General features: G+C 68.4%; 1 protein-coding gene across 1 annotated transcript; it reads left to right on the top strand.

Annotated features, from left to right (window-relative positions):
- Window positions 1-61: 61 nt before the first annotated feature.
- On the top strand, window positions 62-21448 carry NFIX (nuclear factor I X). The gene is given in 13 exon segments (XM_080409679.1): window positions 62-3343; window positions 10415-10946; window positions 14304-14366; window positions 14715-14789; window positions 15013-15132; window positions 15655-15657; window positions 15660-15781; window positions 15783-15789; window positions 16161-16171; window positions 16173-16284; window positions 16630-16796; window positions 19290-19379; window positions 20990-21448. Coding segments are annotated over 13 exon segments (1548 nt in total). The 5' UTR covers window positions 62-3112; the 3' UTR covers window positions 21005-21448.
- Window positions 21449-21455: the final 7 nt, after the last annotated feature.

Raw genomic sequence — 21455 nt, 5'->3', positions numbered from 1 at the left:
GTCGGGCAGGGGGTGACAGCTGGGGGCGGGTCTCCTGAGGTGAGGTGGTTGTCCCGGGGGGCGAGGGGGGTCCCTCTTCGTGGTGGGGGGCTCCTCCTGGCGGGGGGGACCCCGAAACGGCGCTGGAAGTGTGTGTGTGGGGCAATGCTCCGAAACCGCCGCCTCTCCCCCGTGGAGGAGGGGTGGAGGTGGGCTGGGCCTGGCTTCCCCACCCCCCCCCCCCACCCCCCCCATTTTTCAGTCACAGCCAAACCTCGGGCGCGCTGCCAAGGCCCCGCCGGCGTTAACCCCTCCCTGCCCGCGGCCTGGGCCCCCCGGACTCCCCCCAGCCCCAGCGAGGAGAGGCAGAAGCTTGGAGGGGGGTGGTGGTGTCCCTGTAAGTGGGTGACAGGAAAAGAGGGTGGGGGGCACCCAGCCGTGTGGCAGCGCCCTGCAAGTGGGCCCCACGGGGGGGCCGGGGCCCCCCGACGCGTCAGTCCGCCCCTTCCCCCCCTCTGCTGGCTGGAGCTGCGGGGAGGGGAGGGGGGGGGCTAATGGCTTCCAGGCCTTGGCAGCAGGGGGAAATCTGCTACTCGGTGGAGCCAAAATCGCCCCAAAATCTTCCCTGGGCCTCCTCGGTGTTGGGGACCTGGGGGTCCAAGCCCCCCCAGCTCTGCCCTTCCCTGCTGAACCCAGACACCTCCCCAGCCAAGGGGAGGGGCTGCAAACTGGCCCAGTTTGGGGCAATTTTCCCCTATTTTGGGGCCTCTGCAGTTGCCCCGCCCCCACCTTTTCCCTGCCGCCAAGACCCCGACAGCCCCATTTACCCCCTGGGCGGGGCCATCCCCCCCCCCCCCCCCCCCAATCCCGGATTTCCCCCCCGGGGGGGGCCATTCCCCCTTCCCAGGGTTTTCCTGTCCAGCCCCAGGTGGGCGACCCCCCTGCCACCAGGGTCCCTGTCCCACGTGTGTCCCCAGGCTGGTGGGTGACACGGTGATGTACCGGTGCCCATCCTGGCATGTCAGGGGATGTTGTTGCATGTCAGGGCATGTTGTTGTATGTGGTGGCCTGTCGGAGCATGGTGCAGTGTGTCGGGGTGACATTTTATAACATGGCATGTCACAGCGTGTCAGGGCATGTCGGTGCATGTGGCAGCATGTCAGAGCCTGTTGCAGCATGACATTGCATGTCCTGGCATGTCACGGTGCGTTGTATGTGGTGGCCTGTCAGAGCATGCTGCAGTGTGTTAGGGGGTGACATTGCATGGCAGGGCAGGGCAAGTCATTGCATGTGGTGGCATGTCAGAGCCTGTTGCAGTGTGTCGGGGGTGACATCGCACAGCATGGCATGTTAGGGCGTGTCATTGCATGTGTGGCCTGTCAGAGCCTGTTGCAGCGTGTTGGGGGCAACACTGCATGACAGGGCATATCACGGCATGTGGCGGGGGTGCAAATGCCATCCCCCTGTGCTCCCCTGCCCCCGCGTGGCTCCATCTGTGGCCCCAGCTGGTCACAGTGGCACATCTGGCACTGGTGGCCCCTGAGCAGCTGGGGTGGGGGAGGGGTGTGCTCAGGGGGCCCCGTGTGACACATGCTGGCTGCACATGCATGTGCACAGGGACACGGGGACTCACACACGCCAGACACCTGGGTCCCCTCTGGCCAGGGGGGGCACCAGGTGCCTGGATGCCCGGGACCACCCTCTCCCCAGGTGTCACACACCCCCTGCCCCATGTGCCTGGGGAGGCCAGGCAGGGCGGGGGGCTTTGTGCAGCCATGTCCCCCCCCCAAGGACACCAGTGTCTGTCCCCCTCCCTCAGGACAGCAGTGTCCCCCCCTCCCAGGACAGCAATGTCCCCCACCCCCCAGAATAGTAGTGCCCCACCCCAAGACAGCAGTGTCCTGTGTCCCCCTCCCCCGGCCAGCCATGTGTCCCCCCCAACCCGTGGCAGCAGCCCAGCATGGGGGAGGGCCACATCTGTGCCCACCCTCCCCTCCCCCACCCGGGGGGGCACAACAGCCAGGGAGACTGGCTGTTGGACACTGAGCCCCCCCTCCATTCCAGGTGTCCCCTCCGGCTGCTGTCCCCTGGCCCAGGGACCCCCAGAGGTGCTGGTGACACCAGGGTCACACCAAGGCTGTGGGGCCTCACATGGCCCCTCAGGGACACGGTGGGGACACCACGGTGACAGCATCTCTGGCAGTGAAGGGGTGGCGGTGGTGGCAGTGGCAGTGCCAGCGCTGGCACCGGGTGGTGACAGATGGTGGAGGGACGCGGCCGCAGCCGGAATGACAGATGAGGCTGCCACCGTCACAGCCACTGCCACTGCCATCGCCAATGCAACTGTCACCCACACCGCAGTGGCACTGGTGCTGTCAGTGTCATCGGTGCTGGCACTGGTGTGGCACCAGCACCGGTGGTGTCATTGTCATGGCACTGTCACTGTCACCGGCACTGCCACCACCACCAGCATTGTCACCAGCACTGTCATCATCATGGCACTGCCACTGTCACTGGTGCTGCTGTGACACTGCTGCTGTCAGTGTCATCGGTGCTGGCACTGGCATGACAGTCACTAGCACTGACGTTGTCATTGTTGTGGCACTGTCACTGTCAGCGGCACTGTTATTGTCATGGCACTGGCTCTGGTAGTGCCACCACCACTGTCACAGTCACCAGTGCTGCCATGCCATGACCACCAGCACTGTCACTTCCCCGGCACTGCCACCACCGCTGTCACGTCACTGCTACTGCAGTGGTCACTAAACCGTGTCACTCTCCCCACTGCCACCACCAGCACTGCCACTGCTGTTGTCACCGTCACCAGTGGGGACGCCCTGGGCCCCCTCACCTGGGCCAGTGGCTGCGGGATCTCTGCCCGGGGGGGGGGAGCCGGGGGAGGGGCTGGGGGGTACCTGTGTCCCCCTGCATCCCCCCGTGCCCCCTGCTCCCCCCGTGTCCCCCCACGTCCCCCCCGTGTCCCTGAGTCCCTCCTGTGTCCCCATGTCCCCCCGCCCCCCCCTCGCGTCTCCCCCGTGTCCCTCCCGGCCGGGGCGGGGCGATCACGGCAGGGGCGTGTCCACACAGGCGGGGGCGGAGCCGTCAATAGCGGGGGGGCGGAGCCTCACCAAGAATGGGCGTGTCCGGGGCGTGGTCGAGAGGGGGCGTGGCCGGCGCGGCGCTTCCCGCGGCAAAAGTGCAGCGGGCGCCAACTTCGGGCAAACTTTCCCCGCGCGCAGCCGGTACCGGCATCCCCCCTCGGAGCCGGGACCCCCCCGGACCCCCGGTACCCCCGGACCTCCCCCCGCCATGCCCCCACGCGGCTGACACTGCCGCCATGTACTCCCCGTACTGCCTCACCCAGGTACGGCCGGTAACGGGGGGGGGGGGGGCCGATAACGGGAGGGGCCGATAACGGGAGGGGCGGCGGTACCGGGGAGGGGGGGGGACGGCCGGTAACGGGGAGGGGGCAGTAACGGGAGTGGAGGGGGGGGTGTCCAGTCGTGGTTTTGCTGTGCGCTGCAAGTGGTTGTTCACCCCCCTCCAAAAAAAGAAAAGAAAAAAAAAAAAGGGCTGCTGTGGGGAGGGGTGACGGTTACCGGTACCGGGAAGTGTGTGTGTGTGGGGGCTGCTCCGAGGCTGCCGCCCCCCCCAGTCGGTGCCCGTGGCCACGCGTCACGAGTGGCCGTGGGCGGGGGGGCCTGTTGTGCTCATCCTGGTGCGGGTGGAACTGTGTCCCGAGCGGGGCAGCGCCCTGGGACCCCCCCCAGCCGGTACCGTCGCGAAGCCCCTTCCCAGGGGGGAATGTGGGGGGAGGAGGTGGTTCAGGGTGGTCCCCCCCCGGCGAGATGGGGGGTGTCTGTCCCACGGGAGGTGTCACCCGTGGGATGGGGCCGTCAGTGCCCGTGGGGTGTTTTCACCTGTGGACAGCGCCGGGTCGGGCTGAAAGGTCATCCCGGGTGGTGGGGAGGGGGTTCCGTGGGGCTGGGCGAGGCAGAGACCTCCACGGGGGCACAAGGGCCGGGGGACACCTCGTCTTGGGGTGCTTTGTTGGGACGTTGCAGGGGACCGTGAGGAGCGGGGTGGCAATTGAGGGGTGTATGTGAGGAGTTGGGGGGGGGAGTGGGGGCAGTAGGCAGAGGCGATGTCGGGAGATCCTGGGTGGGGGCATATTTTGGGTGCTGTGGCACAGGAGTTCCTATGGGGGTTCCCTGTGGGGGTCCCCACGGCCCCCCGAGGCTGCCCTGGCATCCCCCCAGGGTCCCACTTTGCTTGCTGGGGCAGCCTGCCCCCCCCCCCACCCCTGGCAGGCGTTGCTGTTGTTCCCCCCCCCACCTCCATTGCCCTTTTCTCCCGCTTTTCGGGGCGGTTTTGGCGGCCGGTTGCGTCTGGGCGGGCGGCCAGCAGCGCTTCTCGCAGCTTCGGCGCCCGCCCCACACACGCGTGTGCACGCGCCAGCAACACACCATTGCACATGCGTGTGCTCCTGCCTGCACACGCCAGCAACCCGCCACTAAGCCTGCCTGCCTGGACCGGTGCACACGCGTGTGCTCCTGCTTGCACGCCCCATTGCACGTGCAGCCGTTCACCTGTGTTGCCACTTCGGATCGTGCCTTGCACACATATGTGCTCTGCACATGCATGTGCACGCCCGCACTCTCGCACTGTACACACATGGATTGGCACACGTCTGTGTGGTGGCCTCGTGGGCCCGATCCTGAGTGCGCTGAAGCGTGTCAGGGTGCGTGCACATGCAGGCACTGTGTGCTGACACGCGTGTACTCCCCCCTGCCCCCTTTTGGTTTTGAGCCAATTCTGGGGAGTTTTAGGCCGGTGCCGCTATGTGTCATGTCCCCCGGCCTCGTGTCACCCTGGTGCTGGGCTAGGCCCCCAGCACACGCAGGATCAGGCCGCTGCCTCCAGCTGTGGGCACAGCTAGCGGCACGCATAGCAGCACCTACAGCAGGACGCATAGCGACATGTATAGCGGCACCTATAGCAGCATGTATAGCGGCAGCTCCTGCCACTGGGAGCTTTGGCTGGCCAGGCACAAGCTGTACCTCCTCTGCCACTGGTGCCGTGCCAGCCCTTGGCCCCTATAGCCGCCGTATCCTATAGCCGATATAGCCTATAGCTGGCGTAACAAGCAGCAGTTCTGCCGTGAGCCCCCACAGCTGCACGCGTGCTCCCAGCCCTCACTGGGGTGCAGCCCCTGGCTCAGCACCATGCTCTGGCTGTCGGTGCTGCAGCTGCTCGCTGGGCCAGGGTCCCCCCATGTCTCCCCAGGACCCCCCAGCTGGGGGTTCCCACCATGCAGAGCCACCCCCTGCCCCAAATCGGGCATGCCAGCGTGGTGTTGGTGGGTGCCATGCTTGATGCCGTGCCCGCCGCAGTGCAGAGCGCGCAGCGCTGCCAACGTGCACATCGCAGCATGAAACGTAATGTGGGTTTGGGCTTCGGTGTGGTGCATGCTATGTACATCCATGTACAGAACACGCATACCACATGTATGTGACAGGCACCATGTGCCTGGGGTGACAGACCCCAGCCAAGCGCGGTGCCCGGGCAGGACGTGGCGTCAGGGGATGGCGTGTGGCGCAGGTTTGGGATGAGCTCCAGTGCCTGCGGCACGGCACAGCCCAGCATGGCACAGCACTGCGGCACTGCTGGGGTACCTGGTAGCTTCAACTACACCAGTACCGGGACCCGCAGAGGGTGCAGAGCTGCTGGGGGGAGAGCAAGAGGTGCCCCAGCACCCCCAAACTGCAGCCCCCCCAGGCTGTAGCTGGCCTGTATGGCGCCTATAGGGCCTGGCGAGGACTGGGGCAGCGACCTGGGCACCTATAGGCTATAGGGGCTGGAGCTTGCAAAGGGCTGCGGGTGCACGACGGGAGGTGTGGGGTTCATACGTGTGTAACAGTGGGGATGTGCACACGTATGTCGTGTGGTGCAGGTGTGTGTGATGGAGGGAGGATGCACGCGTGTGTTATGGGGGCTGCGGATGCACATGTATGTAACAAGAGTACATGTACTGTGCATGCACCATGTGCATGATGTGCGTGCAGGCGACATGCACACGTGGCAGCTGCGCCTGCACGCTCGGTGCGTGTCTCCCCGTGCGGCGTGTGCGCAACATGTGTGCGCACTGCCTCCCACACCGCCTGTGCTGCATCCCTGCATGCGCCAGGTATGCGACACATGTGTGCAAGGTGCGGCCCATGCGTGCCCCTGCCAAGCGTGTGTGACAGCCCCGTGCCCCACGCGTGGCCATGCGGGGCTGTACCACCGGCTGATGCAATCGGTGCGGGGGAGGCACCACCCACCCCCGCACCCCACCCCACCCCCCCGCCACGTGCGAGGCACCTGGGGCTGTGCGAGGCGGAGGCGGGTGACAGGCGTGGGTGCCACTCTAGAGGGGGGTTGTCCGTGTGTGTGGTGTGTGCTGCCCACGTGTGGAGCGGTTGTGTGCCATCATGCCGCATGTGCGTGGCGAGGTGTGTGTGCGTGCCCTGACATGCGTGATGAGGTGTGTGCGCGCGCCCTGACACGCGTGGCGAGGCGTGTGCTTGGGCTTCGCTGCTGGCGCTGCTGCAGCCCCATGTTGCGGCACTTGTAGCTGTGCTGGTGTCCCCCCCCCTCCCAATGTCCCCCCATGTCCCCTCTGTGTCTGCCCGCCCCCCCCCCGCAGCCGTGGGGCTGTGCTGGCAGCATCAATAATGGAGGAGCCCTTGGCCAGGCTGGGGGGGCCGGGGGGACCCTGAATTATTGATGGGCCACAAAAAGCTTTCTTGGATGCCGCAGCACCGTGGGGCCCCCCCAGCCTGGCCTGGCAGGAGGCCACAGAGAGGGGGGTCGGGATGCTGGGGTCCACTCTGGGGAGGGAGCAGGCTTTGGGAGGGGGGGGCTGCCCGAGAGCCTGGGTCCCCACCCCCGCTTGGTGGAGGCTGGGGTCGGGGGGGGGGGGGGGAGGGGGGCACGCCTGGACGCCTGCGTCCGCTGGTGCCAAACTACATCGGCCCCACGCCCTGCGGCGCTGCCTTGAGCTGCTGCAGCGTCTGCCCCCACCCTCCAGCGCCCGGCACCCCCCCCAGCCCCCCAGCACGATCTGGGTGCGGGGGTCCCGTCCCTGGTGCTGCGCTGGGGGCAGGTCCCGGCCAGCCGGGCTCCCCTCGAGCGGGCTGGGTCCTCCACGTGGCTGCGGGCAGGGTGGCAGGCAGGCGGCTCCCTCCGGGCAGCCTGCACGCCTGGCGCCCCCCCAGCATCATGGGTGCCCCCCCCCCGCCCCAAGCACCAAGGTCCCTGCCAGAACCATCCGGCACATTCTCCCCGAGGCCACTGAAGCGCCTGGTCCCCCCAGCCCCACACACAACCGTGGTCCCGGCCTGCGCCTGGGGTCCCTCGTGGTTACGTCCCCCCCGCCCCAGCCTGAGGGTCCAGGACGCCCCTGGCTCGTCCGCCCCCACCACAGCTGCCCCCCCCCTTGCACAGGAGGGTCTTGGCAGCGGCGTCAGGGGCCGCCGGGGGGATTTTTGGCGGCAATTCCGGCTGTTTCGGGCTGTTTTCTCTCGTGGCGAAGCCGAGGGCCGGGGGGAGCTGGCAGCGGCGCGGGAGGGCGGGCACTGCTGGGCCGGGGGGGCTGTGTTGGGGAGGGGGGTGGGGTGGGGGGGTGGTTTTTTTTTCTTTTTTTTTTTTTCTTTTTTTTCCCCTCTTTTCTGTTTTTTCTGGGCTTTTCCCTCCCGCTCCGGCGCCGCCCCCCCTGCCGCCGCGCTGGCGCTTTGCCGGGCGCTCGCAGCTGTGGACGCGGCGACGTGGCTTCGCCCGAGACTGCGGCTCAATGCGGGGCCGGCGCAGCCAATGGCAGCCCGGCGGCACCAGGGCCAGACCCCCCCTCAGCGCGGTCCCTGGCCCCTCGGGGGGGACCCTGGCCCCAGGCAGGGACCCCGATGCCTGGGCACAGCCCTGTGGCCAAAGCTCTAGATCCTTCCTTGCCGGACCTGGCATCCCAGGGCGGGGCAGGGAGGGGACCCAGGCGTTCGGGAGGGGACACAGGCGTTCAGCACCCTCCCCGTGCCCGGGTGGGTGCTGGTGGGCTCCAACACCTGGGGCTGCTGAGCCCACTTGGGGCGGGGGGTGTCTGGGTAGGAGGGGGCCTCGATGCCTGGGTCCCCGAGCCCCGTTGGGAGTGGGCTGTAGGGTAGGGAGGGGACCTGGGTAGGTCCTCTGCACCCAGTTGGGAGGGGGCTGTAGGGTGGGGAGGGGGCTTTGATGCCAGGTTCTCCCCCCCCCCAACCCCAGCCCCCACGGGCGGCCAGGCCAGAGGCGCCATGAGCGGGGCTGATGTGTGTGACGTGCGACCCCTCGTGTGAACCACGACGCCTCGTTCGAGCACCCTGGGCAACCTCAGAACCCCCTCCGTGCCCCCTCTACCCCCGCCCCCCCCCTCCCCCCCGGTACCGGTACCACCACATCCTGTTCCATGCCTTTTGCAAAGCACAGTGGGAATGGGGGCCGGGGAGCACACACCCCCCACTGCGGTTTTGGGGTGAAACCCGTGAGGTTTGGGGCTAGTGGGATGTGGGCGCACAGAGCCTCCCCCTGCTCTGATGACAAAATGCCCAAATTTTGTGGTTTTTTTTATTTTGCACAGAGGGAATTAATTACCGGGGGGGGAGGGGGGGCAGGGGGTTGGCTCCGAGTGCTGCGTCGGGATTTGGGGGCAGAAATGGAGGTTTTGGGCCGTTGATGCTGGGGAAAGCGGCCAAAATCGGGGCCCTCCCCCCCCCCTCCCCGGGGTGTGTCTGGAGGGGGGCGGGGCACGGACCCCCTCGGACTCCCAGGATGGGCCCCTGGTGTCAGCGCGGTCCCCGGCGTCCTCGCTCGACCCCCTTGCCTTGCACGAGGCTTTTGCACGACGGATTTTGCAGGAGGGTCGTTCCCCCCCCCCCCCCCCCGCGATAATTTTGGGTGCAGATCCCCGTGTTTTGGCCAAACTGGGTGTGTGTGTGTGTGGTTTGCGTGCCCTCACGGCTGCGCTCTGTCCCGCTGACCCCCCCCTCTTCCCCCCCATCACTGTGTCCCGGCCCCGAACTCCGCCGCCCCCCCCCCCCTCCCCACCGCGGGTCCCGCCCCCCCGCTTCCACCAATAGGGTGGCCACTCCCCCCGCGCGCTGCGCTCCCATTGGCCGCCGCCGCGCCGGTCCCGGTGCCAAAAGGGGCCGCGGCGGCTCCGCGCGCTCCGCGCCCGGCGGCGGCGGCGGCTCCGGCTGCGGCTCCGCGGCGGCACCGGGACCCCCGCACCGGGACCCCTCCCCATCATTACCCCCCCTCCCCCTCATTTCTACCCAACCCCAGCAGGGACCCCCGCGACCCGCGCTGTCCCGCCAGCTGGGACCCGCCACCCCGCCCCGGTAACCGGGATCCCGGTATCTGACACCCCCCCACCCCCCGCAGTGTCCGCCCCCCGGACCCGCCCCCCCCCCTCCCTTCACCGGTAGCCCCCGTTAACCCCTTCCCCCCGGTAGCGCCCCGTCCCAGTCCGTCCGCCCCCGGTTCTGCCCCGCCGGGGCCCGACTGGCAGCTGCCCACGGCCGGGATGAGCCGCCGCGATGGTACGGTCGGAACCGGCGGGGACGGGCACCGGGGTCCGGGACCGGGATGGGGCTGGGGACCGACGGCACTAACGGGCAGGGACGGGGGACGGGGACCGGTGGCGCTGGCAGCTGATACAGGGGACGGGGGGTGGCACACCGGGGACCGGCAGGGGTCGGTGGCACCGGGCGCGGGGCTGGCAGCGGGGACCGGGACCGGGCAAGTGGCTTGGGGACGGCTTCGGGGGAGCCGAGCCCCGACGGCAGCGGGAGCATCACCGGGAGCCAGGCAGGGCCGGGGACCAGGGCTGGGGACTGGAGCCGAGTTGTCCCCGGGCTGGGCACACGGGAGCCCCGCGGGGCCGCACTGGCACCAAGGTCGGCAGCCGCCTCGTCTCCGGAGCCAACTGGGCACCAGAACCCCCGGTATGCACCCCCACCCGGGACGGGGCTGCCTCCTCCCTCCCCCCCCCCCCCCCAGCCCCCCAGGACCACCCCGGGGGCCACATCCTGCATCCCTGGTACCCAGCAGCGCCCAAGGCAGTGCGAGCATCCCCAGGGGCTGGGACAGGGCAGAACGGGGGTGCCTCCAGGAGCACCCCCCACCATCCCCGCACACAGCCATACCGGGAGGGGGAGGGGGAACAACCCCTGCCCAGCACTAGCACCCTGAAGCTTCCTACACAGGATGGGACCATCCCCAGGGCTGCCCCTGCTGCGGTGCTGGGACCGCACATCCCCCCTGGGGAGCTCTGTGCGTGGGATGCCGGGGATGGGGGGGGGATCCCCCGGGGAGCTGCTGTGGGGGGCAGCCACCCCACTGACGCCCCCCACCCCCTACCCCACAGGATGAGTTCCACCCCTTCATCGAGGCGCTGCTGCCCCACGTCCGGGCCTTCTCCTACACCTGGTTCAACCTGCAGGCCCGCAAGCGCAAGTACTTCAAGAAGCACGAGAAGAGGATGTCAAAGGAGGAGGAACGTGCTGTCAAGGACGAGCTGCTGGGCGAGAAGCCGGAGGTCAAGCAGAAATGGGCTTCGCGCCTCCTGGCCAAGCTGCGGAAGGACATCCGGCCCGAGTGCCGTGAGGACTTCGTGCTCTCCGTCACTGGCAAGAAAGCACCCTGCTGCGTCCTCTCCAACCCTGACCAGAAGGGCAAGATACGCCGCATCGACTGCCTGCGCCAAGCCGACAAGGTCTGGCGTCTGGACCTGGTGATGGTCATCCTCTTCAAGGGCGTCCCGCTGGAGAGCACCGATGGCGAGCGCCTGGCCAAGGCACCGCAGTGCGCCAGCCCCGGCCTCTGCGTCCAGCCCCACCACATCGGCGTCACCATCAAGGAGCTGGACCTTTACCTGGCTTACTTCGTCCATGCACCTGGTGAGTAGGGGGCGCAGTGGGGGGGTGGGCAGGGCATCTCCGGAGGGGCACAGAGGTCCCCACCATCCCTGCCATGACGCCACAGGGACCGCCGCAGCTGGATCCTGCGCTGGGGCTGCGCTGGCTCCGTGGTTCTGCGCAGTCACCTGGGGGCCCCCCCTTTTGCTCCATGCCCACCTGGGGTGGCCCTGGCCGGGGGCGCCATCCCCCGCGTGCCTCGCACAAAGCCGCGCCGTGTGCCAAAACACGCGCCACGTGCCGCGTGCCAAGCCGTGTGCCGCACGCCGTGCCAGACTGCGCACCGTGAGCCATGCGCCGTGGGCGCCGGACCAAGCTCTGTGCCGTACTGGGCACTGGGCTCCACCGGGCACCCAGTGCCGTGCAATGCCATGGGACGGGCTCCCCGTGGATGCTTTTGTGCCGGCTGAGACGCGGGCGTGCGAGGGGCATCCGCCCCCGTGCCTGCGGGGCACCAGCAGTGCATACGCGTGTGCGCACAGTGCCAGGGCGGAGGGGGAATGCGCACGCAGTGCCGCAGGGGCTGCGATGGGGACAGACGTGTGCATGGGGTGGGGGGCACGGGGGGTTGTGCGTGTGCCAGCGGGGGACACCAAGCTGGAACACTTAGTCCCATTTTTCCTGCTAGTGGGAGGCATCATTTTGCGGCTAAAGCAAGGGATTTTGGGTCACTTTACCAGTGGTCGGCCTCTAGGTGCCGGGGTCCTCGCTGCGGGGCGGCTCAGACACCTTGGTCCCTCATGTGAATTGGGGAGGGGGGGTGGCAGGGTAAAGAAGAGGGCACGTTGGGGTGTGTATCCTTCGCTCCCACCCCCCCCCAAGACAAAACCCCTCCACAGGCCCATATGCCAAATCTCAGCACGTCCGTGGGGGAGCCCTGCAGCCCCCCCCTCACCCCCCTAGCCCCCTCCCCTGCCCGCCTGGCGGGGCTCAAATCCCCAACGCAGCTCCCACCCGGCGCCGCCAAAATGGCCCCGGTTGGCACCGTGCCCCTGTGCTCGGCACGAGGCCCTGTACGCAGCCCTGGCTCCCCGCCCCCCTCTTTACCCCCCTTGCCCCCCCCCTCCCCCCCCCGCCTGGGGGGCCCTTTGGCTGCTGCTGGCTGGGGGGGGCGCAGTGCCAAACCCCCCCACCCCCCCCCCCCGTGCGTAAGATGGCGGCGCCTTTTGGCACCCGAAACGCGCTGCGGCACTGCAGCCCCATGGTGGGACCCTCCTGGGATGGGGGACACCCCTCCAAGTGCTGGAGACCCCTGTGCTACCATGTGTCACCCCCCTGCAATAACCCCCTCTGTGCTGGGGACCCTCCAACATGTCTCTGGTCACACGTGTGCCCCGGGGCCGTGCTGGTGGTGGCCCCCTTGCTGCCAACCTGCCCCATGGGGGGGGCACGCCCAGACACTGGCATCCCTTTCCCTGCCGGGGGCTCAAGCTCTAGGCTGGGGGGGTCTATAGGTGTCCGTAGGGGTCTGCAGGCACCTGCAAGGGGGTCCCATAGGGTCTGTAGGTCTCTGAGGTCTCAGGTGGAGCTGTGGGGCTCTATAGGGCTCCACTAGGACCTCTGTGTCCGGGGCTCTATAGGGCTCTGTGAGGCTCTATAGGGCTTTTTGGGCTCTATAGGGCACCGCTGGGACCCCCGTGTCTGGGGTTCTATGGGTGCTATAGGGTTCTGTGGGGGTTATTTGGCTCTATAGGGCTCTGTGGGCTATGGGGCTCTATATGATTCTGTGGGTTCTATAGGGCTCTGCTGAGACCTCCATGTCTGGGGCTCTATTGGGTTCTATGGGTTCTATGGGATCTGTGGGGATCTGTGGGATCTGTGGAGCTCTATAGGGCTCTGCGGGCTCTATGGGGCTCTGCTGGCACCTGTCTCTTGGGCTCTGTGGGGCTCCAGGTGGGTCTGTAGGGCCCACAGGGCTGCAAGCAGCCATCGAGGTCCGTGTGGCTGGCGGGATCCATAGGGGCTGCGGGGGCTGCGCAGGTGACGGACGCAGCCGCTGCCGCCCGAGCGCCTGGCTCCGGGGGACGCAGGTGCGGGAGGGGGGGCCCCCACGGGGGGGTCAGGGCACAGCTGCCCGATGGCACCTGAACCCCCCGCTGGGGCTGGGGACACAGGGACACTGTGGGGACGCTGTGGGGCTGGGAACCTACAGGGACGTGGCAGGGGGTCTTGCTGGGTCCAGTTTGGAGGCAGGGAAACTGAGGCATGGGATGGGGGGGGGGCTGAGGGAAGGGGGTCTGGGGGCCCGCTCAGGCTCCAGGCATCCAGGCTCCCCCCAGCTCACAGGACCCCCTGCTGGGTCTCCCAGAGTCTGGGGGCTGCGGGAGGACACAGGCGTCTGGGTGGGCAGTGGGGTAGGGCGGCACACGCCCGCCACGCGACCCCCCTGCAGAGGTCGTGACCCGGCACGCGCCCTGCTGACCCCTGACCCCACAGGGTGATGCGGCAGGGCCAAAAGGGGGGAGGGGACCTGGCCTCCTGCCCCTCCCTGGCCCGGATGCCTGGGTCCCTGGGATGGGGGGGGGGACTTGGTACCCCGGGGGGTGGTGATGGGGAGGTGTTGGGAATGGGGGGGAGGGGGGTGTGTGTGTGTGTCAAGGCGAGGGTGGGACACCCTGGCATTGGGGGTGGGGGTGTGAGGGGGACCCAGGTGTCTGAGGCAGATGGTGGTTGCCACTGGGGTGGGGGGGTGGGTGGGGGCGGGGGGGAAGGCGTGCGGGAGGGTGCTGGGGGGGGACCCAGGCGTCCAGGTGCCCCCCCACAACCCCGACTCGGTGCAGACAATGGCTGCTTTGTTGGCGCTGCCCGTTGGCGGGGGCCAGTGCATTCCTGGCCCCCAGCCCGGCCCCACGGCGGCCCCCCAGCCCCCCCCCAGCCTGGCCCAACCCGGCCCCCTGCCAGCCCTGGCCCCCCCCCGGCCCCCTGCGGCTGCTGCACATGCCCCCCCCGCCCATCACCCAGCCAAGGGGCACCCACACACCTGGGTCCCCTCGGGGGAGGGGGGACGGGGGAGGTGGTGGCACCCAGATGCTTGGGGCCTGTATGGGGAGGGGCGGGGGGCACCTGGACGCCTGGGTCCCCACAGGGTGGGGGTTGGGAGAGGGGAGCTGCCCAGGCGCAGCCGAGGTCCGGCGGACGTTCACCTCAAACGACCCCGCGGGAACAAGGGGCCCTTCAGTGCTGGGACCCGGGTGGCCAGGACTGCCCCTCCCCCAGGGTGGGGCGAGGACCCCAGACTCCGGGTCCCGGGGGGGGGGGGGGGGAAGGGGGGGGGTCGGGGGGAGCCCAGACTCTGGGGGGGGATCCCGATGTCCGGGCCTGAGCCCGTCCCTCCCACAGACTCCGGACAATCTGACAGTTCAAACCCCCAGGGAGACGCGGACATCAAACCACTGCCCAATGGTAGCCCCCCCAGTGCCCTCCCGCGGTCCCCAGGACCCTCCCTGTGCTCCCAGTGCCCCCTCTCACGGTCCCCTGGACCCTCCCCGTGCCCCCAGTGCTCCCCCTGGACCCTCCCAGTGCCCCCTCCCACGGTCCCCTGGAACCCCCCAGTGCTCCCAGTGCCCCCTTGCGGTCCCCCTAGACCCTTCCAGTGCTCCCGGTGCTCCCCCTGGACCCTCCCAATGCTCCCAGTGCCCCGCCCTGTAGCTCCCTAGTGTTCCAGTGCCCCCCTTCAGCACCCTCTGTCCCCGTGGTGTTCCTGTGCCCCGCCCCCAGCGCGGTGTCCCCCCATGTGTCCCATGTCCCCAGGGCACCTGACCTTCCAGGACTGCTTCGTGACGTCGGGCGTCTGGAATGTGACGGAGCTGGTGAGGGTGTCCCAGAGTAAGTGGGGACACTGGGGGTGGATGGGGTGGGAACAGGGTGACACGGAGGGGAATAATGGGGGATGTGGGGGCAGGGAGAGTGATGGGATGGGACATGATGGGGACAGGAGGCAGGAGTGTTGTGGGAATGGGGGGAGGCATGGGAAATGGAGACATGGGGGACACAGGCGTGGCTCTGGGGGGATCTCGTGTGGGTCCCCCATGTCCCCCATGTCCCCCAGCCCCGGTGGCGACGGCATCAGGCCCCAACTTCTCGCTGGCTGACCTGGAGAGCTCGGGGGGCTACTACAACATCAGCCCCGTCGCCCTTGGCCGCCGACCCCTGGGGCCCCCTGCGCCAGGTACCCTGGGACTCCCCCCATAACCCCACAGGACCCCCCCATAACCTTTGGGATACCCCCCACCCCCCCTGCCCCCCATAACTCTTGGGAGTTACGGATTCCCCTGTAAGTCTTTGGACACCCCCCATAACTCTTGGGAGCCCCACCATTACCGCATGGGACCCCACCATAACTCATGGGACCCCCTGTAACCCACAGGACTCCCACATAACCCTGTGAGGTCCCCCCATAACTCCTAGGACCCCATAACCCCCTTGGCCCCCCCGGAGCCCCCCATTATAACCTGGTAAGCCCCCTGGGACCCCCTCAGGATCCCTCTAACCACCTGAGAGCCCTCCAGGATACCCTATACCCCCCCAAACTGGGCACCCTCCAGGACTCCCATACATCCCCAGTGTCCCAGTGCGGGTGATGCTTCAGTTCTTGCTGGTGATGCTGTGTTGGGGGGGGGGGGGGGAACCCCCATCCCTGGGGAATGACACCCCCCCCCCATCCCCGGAGGTGACACTCTTGTATCGGCAGTGGCCCGAAGCGCCCCAAGGCGCTGGACGAGGGGGACCTGGAGGGTCCCGGGGATGACGTCTTCTACCCCGGGCCGGGGCGATCCCCAGCCCCTGGCAGCAGCCAGGGACCCTGGGGGGGGGACGTTTGACACTGGTGGGTGATGCAGGGGACATGGGGGCGTGTGGGTGTGGGAGGGGGTGACAAAGGGGATCGGGGGGGTGCAGTGGGTCCCTAGGGGTGGATGGGGATATGAGTGGGTGATAAAAGGATGGGGGGGAGCGTGGGCAATAAAGGGCAAAGGGGGGCTACAGGGCGCAGGCGGCTTGGGGAGGGAATGCGGGGTGGTGTTGGGAGCCAGGGGGGTTCCCTGAGAGCTGGGGGGAGGGTGGGTGGTGCTGGGAGGCCTGAGGAGGGGACATTGGGGTGTGGGAGAAATCTGGGGGTACACGGGGGGTAGGTGGTCCCCAGTGGGCCGTGGGGGTGCTGGGGTCCGGGTGCCCCCCCGACCCCCCCGGCCCCCCCAGGCCCGGCAGCGGCTGAAGAAGTCGGGAAAGTTGGATTTCTGCAGTGCCCTGTCGGGGCACGGGGCTGCCCCCCGCATGGCCTTCGGCCACCACCCCCTGCCTGTCCTGGCTGGCGTCCGCCCCGGTGAGACCCCCCCGCCAAGGACAACCCCCTCCCCCCCAGGGAGCCCACCCACCCCCAGCACCCTGCACCTCTCCCAGGGGACCCCCTCTGCATTGCCTCACCCATCCATGCCCCCCATCCCCCCAAGCTCCTCGGGACCCCCCGGGTGGTAGGGTGACCCCTGGGTCCCACCTGAGCAAACGCGGCTCTGGCAGCAGGGGAACACTGGTGGGGGGTGGAAATCCTTGGACACTTGTGCCCTGTCCCCGTGGCCATACCCCTGGGAGGACTTGGGACCCCTTCCCTGTGTCCCGCATTCCCTGGGGGTCCCGCGGCTGCCCGGGCTGGCGCTGAGGGTCCTTGCAGGCAGCCCGCGGGCCACGGCCTCGGCGCTGCACTTCCCGTCGGGGTCCCTCCTGCCCCAGTCGAGCCCCTACTTCGCCCACCCCACCATCCGCTACCACCACGGGCAGGACTCGCTCAAGGACTTCGTCCAGTTCGTCTGCGCCGACGGTGCCGCCCAGGGCCCCCAGGTGGGATGGGGATGTGGGGAGTGGGACACGCAGGGGACGCTCGGGGGGACAGGGATGCTGGGGGGTGTGCGCGGGCGGAGGGATGTAGGGAGGCAGTGATGGGGGACGTTCCGATGTGGTGATGCTGTGGGAGTCTAGGGGGTGCTGACACCCCTCCCCCCCGCCCCGTCCCACGCTCCTGTCTGACCCTGCACTTGGGGATCTGCGGGGATGGAACCAGTGTTGTGACTAGTGCCAGGACCAGTACCAGGCACTGGGACCAGTCTGGGTGCCAGGACCAATGCTGGGACTAGTGCTGGGTGCTGGGACTAGTGCCAGGCACTGGGACCAGTCTGGGTGCCAGGACCAATGCTGGGACCGGTACCAGGCATCGAGACCAGTCTGGGTGCCAGGACCAATGCTGGGACTAGTACCGGCCACTGGGACCAGTCTGAGTGCTGGGACCCGTGCTGCGACCTGTCTGCATGCTGGGACCAGTGCTGGGACCAGCGCCAGGCACTGGGATCCGTGCTGGGACCAGTGCCAGAACCAGTCCAGGCACTGGGGCTAGTCCAGATGCTGGGATCAGTGCTGTGCGCTAGGACCAGTGCCGGGACTAGTCCAGTTGTTGGGACCAGTGCTGGGACCCCCAGTGGGGTCACTGGGACCGGTGGGGTCGCTGGTCCCTGCGCAGCTCCCGGGGGACCACCGAGGCGCCCGGTCTCCGTGGCAGTGTGTGCCCGTGGGGGCGGGGCCTGTATGCAAATGTAGCGGCAGGAGACGGAGCCTGTGCGGGGTAGTTTCCCTGGAGGCAGGGATTGTATGCAAATTAGGACGCGGAGGTGGGACCCGCACAAGGCACATCCCCGGAGGTGTGGCCTAGATGCAGATGGCTATCAGGAGGTGGAGCCTGTATGCAACTGAGGCGCAGAGGCGGTGCCGGAGTGCAAATTGATGGGCTTTTTGCAAATAAGGCCATAGGGGCGGGGCTGTCATGCAAATACAGTAACAGAGGCGGAGCTTGTATGCAGATGTGCCCGGGCAGCCGCGCTGCCTGTAGCGGAGGGGCCAGGACCGGGGTGACGGGGACCCCCACGCTGGGACACCCCCCCCCCCCCCCAACCCCTGGGGACTCCCCCCCTTCGCGAACCCGTGTCCCCTGTGCCACCGCCCCCTCCCCATGCCACCGTGCGGCCACCCCCAACCTGGGGGGTCCCCCCCGGGGTGCCCGTCACCGTGTTCTCGTTGCAGCCGTGCGGGGCACAGGGTCGGGCCGGGGGGGCTACGGGGGCCCCCCTGGCCCGACCCTTGCCCCTGCCCCCGCCGGAGCCCAAAGCCCCCAGCGGCCCCCAGGGCGGAGCGCCCGCGGCACCCCGTAAGTCCCCAGCACCTGCACCCCACTGCGCCCCACTGCACCCCACTGCACCCGCAGCCGGGACCTGGGCCGTGGGGGGAGGGGGGTCAGCCGTTGTGGGGGGGTGCAGGAGTGGGGCACGGAGGGGGGAAGCAGTGGGGTGTGTGTGGGTTGCTGGAGCAGTGGGGTGCAGGGGTGCCATGACGGGGTGCCCGGTCGTGGGGGGGCACAGCAGTGGGGTGCAGTGGGGTGCAGGTGATGCAAGTGGTGACAGTGGCCCTGGGGCGACCCGGCGGTGGCACAGGCAGGCGCAGGATGGCACCGAGGACATGGGTGGCACCGAGGTGACCCCCAGGGTTGGGGCGGGGGTGAGGGGGTGGGGGCAGCAGGTGACAGGGGTGGTGAGTGGGGTGGGGGTGGTGGGTGAGGTGGAGGGGGGTGGAGGTGACGGTGACGGGGGCGGGGGTGTGTGTGACACAAGGTGACAGGGTGACCCGGCCCGGCTGCCCATGCATTATCACCTTCTCCGCATCGTCATTGCTGTCACCGTCCCCCATCACAGTCCCCTGACCCCGGGCACCTCCGCCATGGCCCTGCCGGTGCCTCATCACCCCATTTTCAGTTTGTTTTACCCCTTTTCCATTTTTCCCTGGTTTTACCCCATTTTCGGTGAGGGGGGGGGGCGGTTGGGGGGTGGGGGGCACAGGCTGCCAGTCCCTTGTGCCGGCGGGGGGGCTGGATCCTGGGTCCCCTGTTGGGGGTGTGGGGGGCACCAGGATGCCTGCAGTTCCTTCTGGCTCCACCCTTGGGGCAGGGGGGGGGACATGGGGGGGTCCCCACAGGTAAGTACTGTTGGGGGGGAGGGTGTCCCTGGGAGGGGAGTCCTGGTGCTGGCATGAGCACCCCCTCCTGAATCCCTGTGCAGGGGAGGCTGCACACGCGCAGCCCTGGATGCACACGTGTGTGGTCACGCATGCGTGGCCTCACCCTGTGCACACGTGTGCAGCACGTGCACGTACATGCACACATGTGTACCCCTGCCCCCATGGCTTCTCATGGGGAGGGGGCGGGTGGCATTCCCTGGGTGTCCCCCTCGGCGGGGTCTCAGCACGCCTGTGTCACGCGTGAGCTGGGCTGGGCTGAGCCCGCTCTCCCCGCAGCATTCGCAGCGTCAGGCACCGCCGCTGCCCCCCGCCTTGTCGGCCTCGGACCCCGCGACGGCAAACTTTCTGACCCTCCCCCAGCAGCAGGTAGGACCCTCCCCCCCCCCCTCCAAAATACTTGTGGGTCCCTTCCCAGACATTGGGGTGTCCCCCCATGCTCATGGCCCCTCCCCACTTGTGGGTACCCCCAACCCGTGGGTCCCCTCCTAGACACCTGGTTCCCTTCCCCCCGTGGGTCCCCTCCACGGGAGGGGACATGCAACGAGAAACGTGGTTCCCCCCTACACTTGTGTGTCCCCTCCCAGTGGGGGTGGCCGGGGGTGTCCCACTCATGGGTCTCCCCAGTGCTTGCAGGTTTGCGTCCCCCCAACTATGGGTCCCCTCCTGAACACCTGGGTCCCCCCGTGGTCCCCCCTTGGACATGTGTGTGTGTCCCCCGCTCACACGTCTCCTCCCAGACACCCCTCTGTGGATGTCCCCCCAACTTGTGGGTGTCCCCCAACCTGTGCGTCCCCCTCCCAGACAGGTCCCCCTCCCTGTGTCCCCTCCCATGTCCCCCCCCACTCTTTTGACCCTCCTACTCTCATGTCCCCCCCACTCTTGTGTGTCCCCCCACTCTCATGTCATGTCCCACTTGCTCACGTGTCCCCTCTCAGACACATGTGTGTCCCCACTCTCCTGCCCCTTTCCCCTCCCCAGCCACACCCCAACAACCCTGCCCCCAGCCCTGCCCCTCCGCCCACCATGGGCTAATTAGGCAGGTAATAAGAAACACCCCTCCAGCCCCCAGCTGCCAAACTGGGAGGCACTGGGGGACTGGGACCCCCCCCATCCCGCCCTGACCCGTCTGGTTGCCGGGGCAACGAGACATGATGTCATTGTTGGGCCTTGCTGGGAACAATGGAGGGGTGGGACCCTGCCCCAGCGTTGCCATGGCAACCTGCACCCCCATCCACCGTGGCACCGTGGGCCAGGGGTCATGACCCCCAGCAGGGCACCCCATTGGCCCCCAGCTCCATGGCACGACGCCCGATTGGCTGCCTGCCCTGTGGTGGCAGCTTCTGATTGGCTGGCGCTGGAGAGCAGGGCGTGAGCCAATAGGCCAGCGGGGGGGCCCCAGGGCTGATGGCCAATGGGGGGCCTCAGCGGGCCAGCTAGGTGTTGCCTGATTGGCTGGCACTAGCAGGCAGGAGGGGGAGAGCTAACAGCGGATTGGCTGGCACCTTTGAGGCCTTGGCAGGCTGCTGGCGCTGCGGCGGGCAGCTGCGCTCTGATTGGCTCAGCTTGGTGGGTGCGGTGGCTCGGTAGCCAATGGCATGGTGGTGCCGTGCCCCGGTTGGCACGCGGTGCTGGGTGGGGCCCTCCGACCCCCCCCCCCCCCGACCCCCCCAACCCTCCCCCCCACCCCCCTGCCCCGACCCCATGTGCCTGCCTTGAGGCAGGGGCCACCACCCGGACACCTGGGCCCCTCGGGCACACGGGACCCCCTCAGTGTCACAGGTGGGGCCTGGCTGCCTCACGAGGGCCTGAGCCCCCCCCCAGCGGGGTCCCACCACCAACCCCCCAGTTACCCCTGTTGCAGCCCTAGGGAATGCTGGGAGGATGTTGGGGGGATGCTGGGGGTCTGGGGGGAACCATGGGCTTAGGGTAGCCCCTCCTGCACTACTCACCCCTCCCCCCCCCAATTTTTCCCCCAGTCCTGGTTCCTCTGACGCTGCCCCCCGGACGAGGAGAAACCGCCCGAAAAAGGAGAAAAAAGAAAAAAAAAAAAAAAAAAGCCGCAGCCCCCCTCGGCCCCCCCCTGCCACCGTCCGCCCCCGGGGGGGCCCCAGCTCCCCCCCGACGTGGATGAGGGTTCGGCCTCTCTGATGTCCCCAACCCCCCCCAAGCCTCCCCCCCCGGGATCCCGCCCCCCCCCCCCCCCCCCCAATTCCTTCCCACCCCCGCACAGACAGGGTCACCCTGGGCCCACTCAGGGGTGTTTGGGCCCCCCCCCCAGCCCTAGCCGGGGGTGTTTGGGCCCTCCCCGCCCCAGCCGCAATTCAAGGGGGGACACATACACACGTATGAGGCACATGCATTTGCACATGTTTGCACATGTGTGTGCACGCCTGGCATTGTGTGGTCACACTACGCACGCACACACGCCTGCGCACCCCACCA

Source organism: Falco punctatus (assembly GCF_963210335.1).
Source record: "Falco punctatus genome assembly, chromosome: 13".
In the NCBI taxonomy this organism is placed as follows: Eukaryota; Metazoa; Chordata; class Aves; order Falconiformes; family Falconidae; genus Falco; species Falco punctatus.
Note: the sequence above shows the minus strand (reverse complement) of the source record. Positions and strands in the feature narration are given on the sequence as shown.